The sequence below is a fragment of the Hylaeus volcanicus genome, chromosome 3 (assembly GCF_026283585.1).
Source record: "Hylaeus volcanicus isolate JK05 chromosome 3, UHH_iyHylVolc1.0_haploid, whole genome shotgun sequence".
NCBI lineage: Eukaryota > Metazoa > Arthropoda > Insecta > Hymenoptera > Colletidae > Hylaeus > Hylaeus volcanicus.
Window position 1 is genome coordinate 22,055,725 of NC_071978.1, and position 8,629 is coordinate 22,064,353.

The window sequence follows — 8,629 nt, forward strand, 5'->3', positions numbered from 1 at the left end:
ATTTTGTCTAACGTTGTTTCATGTTGGGTGCATTCGGTTGTGCGACTGTTGAGTGATCCTTTTGGATTCTCTGCGTTGATTCGTCTATTAGCATCGAATCACTCAACAGTTGGACCCATTGATTTTTATTAGCGACACAACGATTTCTTATCGAAAAAAGAAATACCATCGTGGGTACCGACGCATAATAAACATGGCTGGAATACATTTTACATTAGGGAATATAAACAAGTTGTAATACATAATCTTGTAACACATCTCACCGAATAACAGCGCACTTGACCATAAGAATAATCACGTAACTAGATCTTGATCAAATTTCGTACACAAAGCATCAAAAATTATTACAAATCCAAGCTTGAAAATCATTGAAACAGTCACCACACATTCGGTTGTAACAACAGCCACGCCCTACAACAACAACCCCGCCCTGGTACAAATGCAATACTTTCCAATCGTTGTTCAAACGGTCGTATCGACGATAGTTGTTCACTACGAATCATTACACGAGAAATGGTCACGTCCGTGGCCCCTGAACAGCCGATAGACTCGGTACAGACCGCAAACATACACAATTCGTCGATCGTGCGTGCGCACAACGTTTAAAATCGTTTACTTTTTTTCACGGTTCGTCGGTTCATGGTTCGGTAGAAAATGACAAACGGGACTAGGAGATTCAGATTCGGCCGACGACGACGAATTATCGTCGTTCGTTGTTTTCGTTTCATTTGAAATCGATGGAACGCAAGTGATCGATTAACGGTGAAGCGTTTCGCGCGTACGATCCCACCACGGATGATCTCCACGTGCGAAACCAAAGAGATTCTATAGATAGAATAGAGGAGTCATAGGAGCCTCTGTAAATGTAGATGTAAGATGCAGTAATAATGTAAATCAAAGAATATAAAGAACGAACAAACAAAAGACTGGTACATTAGATGTTTTAGTCAAGATATATGTCTTCGCACCTTTTTAAATAAAACTCACTCGCTCTCCGATTCGTATTCTCTCCAACCAAAATTTCATAACGTAACTTCGCGTGCATTATCAAAGAAGGATAACCATGCACTCAATCTTTTTTCTCCTACCATTCGCGTTACACTTTCTCGCCTTGCCTACTCTATCTATACAATCTCTTCGAACGAGGAGATCTCTTCTCTACGTTTATTGCAACGATTACAATTAAAAACGATGAATCACAATAATAATTGTCGTTTTACCCGTAATTTTGTCTGGGGTCCATCTACTCCCTCCGATCGCGGGATCGCGCGTAATTCGATGTTTCTTGGTCGTTTTTTTCTATTAATATTCTTCATTTCTCTTTTTTGTTTTTGTCCTTTCGTTTAGTTTTGTTCTACTTATCGTCGTCATACCCGAATTCATCCGCACGCAAAATTACTCTCGGCTTGTCGCGCAGTTTAAACGGTGCTACGATTCAACGAATCGAATTGACTAGATTCGCATTAAACATGTACAGCTTGGCGATCAACCGTGCGTACATCGCGCGTGTATCCGCGTTATTGCTTTGATGTAATTAATATATTTTCCTGCAACGCATGTGTTGTACGCAAATACGGATGCATCGGTTTTGCCCATTTCTACGAAATCGCATTTGTTTACACCAGGAACTGAAAATATTTCCAAATCTCTCGGAATGCCTTGGTTTTCTTTCGTCTTTATCGTTGAAAAGATGTTTGTGTATGTATGTATGTGTGTCTCGTAATAATTAGGTTTACTTCTGGTCGATGTTAAGGAAATTACAATAACGTACGTGCACCATGTATGTTCCATTAATTCGGATATATTTTTTTCTTGTCCGTTGGCTTGTAAAAAAAAAAAGAAATAAAGAAACGCTCGAAACAACGCCCGAATATAAGTACTACCGGTTCATTGTAACCGTTCGTCAGCGATCTCACTCGTCAACATCAGCTAACCAGCTAATATAACGTGCGTACGCGTGCTCGTCGCGTACGAACAAAATTAACGAAATAATTTCTCCCCACACGATAACAGAAAAGACGAGAAGACGAAACAAAAATAAGATAACAATCGATATAATATGCTCGTGAAAAGCTTTTGGTGTTCCAACAAGTTACGGTTCGACAAAGTGCCGCGGCGGTTCTCCTCGATAAACTACCACCGTTCACGCGACAACAGATTGCACTTACTCGACCAGTCAAGCGAAACGATCGGAGTACCTTTCAACAATAACGAAAAGGATAACAGTAACGCCGCGAAACCGCCCGGAAACGGAAAGGAGAACGTAGCGAAGAAGAGAACGAAACTTGAGCGCCGTCTTTAGTAATGGGACCAATCCAATGACCTACTCGTTGATTTACCTGCGCGCCAATTCCCATTCGAGGTCGGAAACGGCTGTTGAAACGAGTTATCGTTGGAATCAGTAAGGTGTACTTGTTCCTAGTATTTCTTGCGTCGACACCGTTCGTACGTCAAGTATTGAGACCTTTTAACAAGACGACGATGTAGACAATCTACTATCAGTTGCAAATATTGTAAATATATTCAATTATATATTCAAAGTTAATTGATTTCTGAAAGATGTAATTTCATCATATTATTTCATCTTTAAATCATAATTTCAGAACAAATATCACTAAATTCGATGAACGTTTTTGACAGTCGTGAACGCGATTAAAAGGTATCAAACTTGTTGCAAGCGATGGGTATCTATAGTCGAGTGTCTCGATAATAAGGGTCGCATACTTAACGATTGATTGAACATCGGTTGTACAGCTGCGCCGCATTGGGATCCAACATGGCCGCGTTACAGGGCGGATTACGCGACAACCTCGAGCACTGTACGATCGAGATGACATTTTCAAAGAGTTGCGTCAATGACAATCGTATCAAAAAGTCATTACGTCTGCGGCCCCTATAATGGGAGCCATGGAAGTAACGATTCGTTCTACGATGAGTTGCAACAACAATCCTAAGGCAACAACATCCTGTTTCAAGATGGCCGACAGCGATTAATCCAAGTACCCCGCACGCTCTACAATTATCCTCTAAACAGTCGTATGAACCATAATCGTGTAAATTATTGCTCCAAAAGATTGTTACATCCATGGCGTCCACAAGTCTCTAGTTCGAAGATATTCCTTTGAGTGATTTGACACAATAGTGTCAGTTTCAAACGTAAATGCATCGATGGCTTAGAAATCACGTCTCAGTCCCATCACTAGCCGTCTTCGTCGTTGTCGATGATCCGCGATCAACTCGAGAAAGAGATCGATAGTGTCTAGCAAGCACAGCAGTTCCACGGTGTCGGTTGAAAACGTTTTCGCGGAGAGCCTTTAGTTTCTTTTACTTTTATGAAAAACCGCGCGTTTTCGGTGGCATTATCCACGGTACCGAGCCGCGCGTCCGTGTGACTACTCGCGGCGCAATCGTTGATCCTGAGCGACAGAGAGGAAGGGATCTGGTAGGAGGTTCGAGCGAAGTGACAAGAAACAAACCAACGAGAAACGCGACGAAATAGAGAGGTAGAGAACGAGAAGAGTTGACGCGGAGATAGTGAACTATATAGGCTAAAGAGATTGACGAGGGAAGGACGCAAACCCGTCTTCCTCCACGATTTTAACCTACCTCCGCGGAATGATAGGGCGCTGGTATCTGGTGCTGGATGTGAAATGTCAGTTGCGGCTGGTCGATAGCTTTAGAGATGCGGCAAGATCCAAATTAAATTGGAAAATGTTCTGATACATTGTATTCTGCCCCTCGAAGATGGATTACTTTATGACTAAGTTTTTAGTAATGTTACTGAGATTGTATTGAAATTAAAACGGATGAGAGTTGAGAAAACTTAAGAGTAAGACTTTAGAGCTCTAGGTAAAGACTCTTACAGCAGACTTTGCTGAATTTAATAAAATCCCTCAACGCTTGCAACTCTACATCCAAGAATATCTATTTTTGATTTTTCACTATCCCTGCACTTCGTACACTCCCCCAAAATACAATTCTCAAGAAACCTCAAGCAGCCCGAAGCGTTCTCCACGAGTACCAAAGACTTACATCTCTGAAGCTATCCACTCTTACATTCGAGACTCCACAAATTTTCCACAAATCGCCAGCGATTTTCCGTCCCGCCCAGGCAGGTTAAAATCGAAAGTCGACGAACCGGGCCGTTGGCCCGCGAGAGACGTAGGGTATGGCGGGAAACGCGCGCAGTTCGCGAATCGCAGTAGCAAAGTCGTGCCAGAAAGCGTCCGCAACGAGAAGCGTTTTCATTAGACGATTATTCCGGCGACGGATCCTAAACGTGTAAAAATACGTAGAAAAGATAAACATAGCGCTCGAATCGCTATCGTGTCGAATAGCTTTACATCGATTATCATACACCGTCGTAAGCAAGGTCGACCGGCGGCCTGTGGTGAGACGGAAGGTAAGACGGCGGCGTAGAAGTGCCCGGCGTGGCGCTGCCAACACTGGTGTAACCACCCGGATAATTCGCGCTGGGCGCGTGAATCCCTGCTGGCGGTGCCGGATAGGCATCGAAGGAACTAGAGTACGAACCGTTGTAGGGATAAGGATTGGCCATGTGACCGAGGGATGGATGCATTCCTCCCATGCCGCTCATACCGCCCATCCCGTAGGTGCGTTGCATCAGGCTGGGCTCGAGGCCGCCGAAAATGTACCCGTTCGTCGATCCCATCGGCACGGGGTAATGGGGCCCCGGTATTATGTTTGGATACGAGTTACCGGGGTGCCCGTGGCTCATGCTGGGCGTGTAATTGCTAGACGCGAGATTCTCCACCGTGTAAGACTTGCTGTGCTGCTGCTGCTGTTGTTGCTGTTGCTGTTGCTGTTGGTGTTGCTGTTGGTGCTGTTGCTGCGAGTCCTGGTGCTGACGGCCGTTCATGGTGTACAGGGAGCCGTAGCCGTCGTTGGGCGAGTTGTGCAACGAGCTCGGATAGATCGTGCCCCCTGGTCCCAGTGGCGGGCTGTAATTGGACATTCCCGCGTTGGACATGCCGGTGAAACCGGAGAGATAAGATTGATGGTGCGCCTCCATCTTTTCCGCGAGCGATCCGTCGTCGTTCATACCGGGATGGGAGTGTTGGAGACGTTGGTTGCCACCGTCGGCTATGCTGGGTATCTGGTCGACTAGAGATTCCAGGTCGCTGAGACTCTTCGACGCCACGTCTTGGTTCCTCTTTATGCCGTACTGCTCGTGGGGATGGTGAGGGGACATGGAGGAGTGGGTGGGCGTGTGAGGATGCGTGTGCGGAGGAGTCGGATGGGAGTGGTGAGAGTGGTCGTCGGTTGCTTGGCTCAACGGCGTTGGGGTGGTTTGATGGGGATGAGGGTTGTGGGGATCGGGGGTTTGCTCGTGGTAGCCCATGTAACTCGGGTAACCCGGATGAGACGGGGTTCCGGGGCTACCGTGGTGGCCGTTCTCGCCGTTGCCAGCTGGATTGTACTGACGATGATCGTTGTTCATGTTCTGTTGGGAGATGCTCGTCGGAGGCTCGAAGTCTGGGTGCTCGACGCTGGGCGAAGTCAACGGCGATGGCTCCAAGTTGTTCTCGGAAGAGATCGCGGTGTTGATCTCCGACGAGAGGTCGGAATGAGTGAACGAGAGCGACATGGATTTCGGGCTTTGGCTGTAGTGCTGTAAGTGTACGGGGCTCTGCTTCGCGTTCATGCTGTAGGGGCTGTCGTTCATACCCTGCCCGTAGTAGCCCGAGTCGTTCATCGGTTGAGGATACGGGGCCATGTGAGCGAACGTCTTAGGTGGCGAGAAACAATTTGGAACCACCCCACCGTAGCCGTCTAGGTGACCCATACTCTGGTGTTGCTGCTGTTGCTGTTGCTGTTCCCGTTCCCTTATCTCCCTTTCCTGTTGTTTCTGCTGCTGGTGGATTTTCTTGGGACGGCCGCGGCGCTTCTTTATCACCTCCCCGTTCGCGTCCAGTTTCTCGGGATCCGGCGGCGGTTGATCTTCGGGATTCTTTATCTTCTTAGGTCTGCCCCTCTTCTTCTTTCCAGGTATCTGGGAGTTGGGCTCCTGTTTCACGATCGTTCCGTTAATGTCGGTGATCCTGCTGTCCCCCTCGTTCGTCAGATCGTCGCAGTAGCCGGGCTTCTTGTCCTCGATCGCCTCGTGGTCCTTTTTCTTGAGCTTGGTGTCCGCGAACACCACGTCGGACTCGTCCAGATGCGTGATCGTCCCGTTCAAAAAGTCGCGGAATTTCTTCAGCGCCGCGTAATATGGCACCTTGTCCGCCGCGCGAGGCAGCTGCGCGCATCTCGCGCTGCTCGATGGCATCACCCACATGTACTGCAATTGTTATCGCGTTATTAGAAACGTATCGTTGGATAAACATCGCAGGATTAGTCTTTCGTCTTACCGTGTTGGTGCCCTCCACCAGATTGGGTTGTCTTCCGAAGCCAAACTCCTTCTTCCCCGAGAATACTTCGTAGATGAGTTTTCCGTTGAAAACCGCGATCTTGGGCTTGTATTTCCGTAATTTCTCTAACAGAATGTGACTACCTGCCAAAGCAAAACGATTTAATAGCATCGAATAGGACATTTGTACGTATTTTGTTTCTAAAGCACTTGGCACAATTGGAGAATTAACAAAGTTTTTAATGTTAAGGAGGCTCTACAGTTACGCTGTAAGTCAAAATAGAGTTACTATCGTCGCTTGATTCACGTAGTAGTAGATCTGGCATAGTATTTTGAATATTACAATTGTTCGCAATTTTGTATCGAAATAAAAAAAATTATGTTAAACATTGACTTTTAGTCGTTATTATATCTATTATATTTATATTGTATCATAAAGTGATATAAATCAATTATTTTCAGACAAACTACAGTACTGTTTGTATTTGAACGCGCGTTTTCTAACCTCTCGTACAGCGTGCCAGATCTCTCATACTATGTCAATAGCAGAAGACAAAACGCATTATCCTAGTATTCCTTAAGTTATTATTAATACTACAAGTAACCTCGGAGTATTTTGTAAATCAATATATTTTCTTTAGATATTTTTCTATTATGCATAAAATTTTCGATCCAATCTCGGCGTCAATTACTTTGTAGCACGTAATTGATTGCGTTGAAAACGCATTTTCCCATAAGAGCCCACGTTAAAAAGTGAAAAACTGAAACATTTATTTCTTAGCTTTTAGGTACCCTACCCTTCCTAAAATTTTTGTGGGTGTTTTTGGGGTAAAATCTAACCCGTATACAAATTTTTATAATTTTCTTGGCGTTATTTCTATTTGGACTAGAGCCTCCTTAAACGTTTTATGAATCGAGGGTCGTATAAAAATACTTTCAGTTTGGAATTTGTGCAGTTTCCGAATTCGTGGGCGATCGAGCAACGTTTGATATTACAGAGAGGAAATTAAATTACTCGCTAAGTAACGAGACTTCGATTAACTGGTCTCGTTACCATATTGCATTTCTAGTTACAATATGCATTTCTAGTTAAAAATACGGTTGCAAATAAGGGATATACGATCCTCGTCGAATCATTCACCTTTAACTTTTAATATTTTTTCCAATTGCACTCAGAAAAGAGATAAAATTATTCCAAGTTCTGTAACCCACCCTGTATATATTAGGTTGTCCGAAAAGTTTCTTTCGCTTTATTAATAAGTAATACATCCACAATATTTTATGTTTTATGTTACATTACTGAATTGTGCACGATTCATTTTGCTCCATTACTGTTACAACATGAATATCTATGAAATTAGATTGTTTATATATATATAAACACGACCACATAAAATAATTGAGTGCAACTCGCGAAAGAACCTTTCGGGACAACCTAATACATTTAGTTCCCAAATTACAAATTTTCACCATTACGAATTTTATATTCCGTCTAGTTCTAGTCCTCTACGCGTGTATTTATGCAAACTTCAATGTACCCTTTTGCCACGCCGCACGATGGGACGAAACAGCTTTCGGCGATCAAAAATCGATTTTCGTGAATTCGAAAAATGGAAAAACTGTTTATGTACATCGATAGTACGAAAAGTCATAATACAAGAATTACAACGTAAATTAAAGAAAAGATAAATAGATCAACGTGACTAATTTCAGATGCCATGAGGTAAATACTTAAATAGTGAAGCAAAACGTAAAAGTACTGTGAAACATAATTGTCAAAGGTTTAAAGATTCGTTAAAACGTACTTAGATTTTAAAATTTGTATGTTTATTTTTTGCCCCAATGTCCAATATTTATGCAGCGTCGTCCCACTGTGCGCCGACCTGTTGGTAACGTTAACCTTTTCAAAAGTTCCCGCCCTACGTAAAACTATGGAACTAATTGACTGGAAAGCGCGGGAACTACCTACGCCGGAACCGACTAGGGAAAATTGTTCATTTTTCGTCTGCACCGTGCGTTCCCAGAATGTGTGTTAAAATAATTGAGTGCAATTCGCGAAAGAAACTTTCGGGGCAACCTAATATATTTAGTTCCCACATTACAAATGTTCACCGTTACGAATTTTATATTCCGTCTAGTTCTAGTCCTCTACACGTGTATTTATGCAAATTTCAATGTAGCCTGTTGCCACGCCGACCTGTTGGTAACGTTAACCTTTTCAAAAGTTCCCGCCCTACGTAAAACTATGGAACTAATTGA

The 8,629-nt window shown here is 43.8% G+C and overlaps 1 protein-coding gene across 2 annotated transcripts in view; it reads right to left on the reverse strand.

Annotated features, from left to right (window-relative positions):
* Positions 1 to 6: 6 nt before the first annotated feature.
* Positions 7 to 8,629, reverse strand: part of LOC128873837 (uncharacterized) — a 128,176-nt gene continuing 119,553 nt past the window's right edge. For both annotated transcript variants that reach the window (XM_054117738.1, XM_054117737.1), the window contains exons 8-9: positions 6,372 to 6,514; positions 7 to 6,301 (exon numbers count right to left, since the gene is read on the reverse strand). In XM_054117738.1, coding sequence (XP_053973713.1) covers positions 4,352 to 6,301; positions 6,372 to 6,514 — 2,093 coding nt within the window. In that variant the 3' untranslated portion in view covers positions 7 to 4,351. The remainder of the gene's footprint in view (positions 6,302 to 6,371; positions 6,515 to 8,629) is intronic.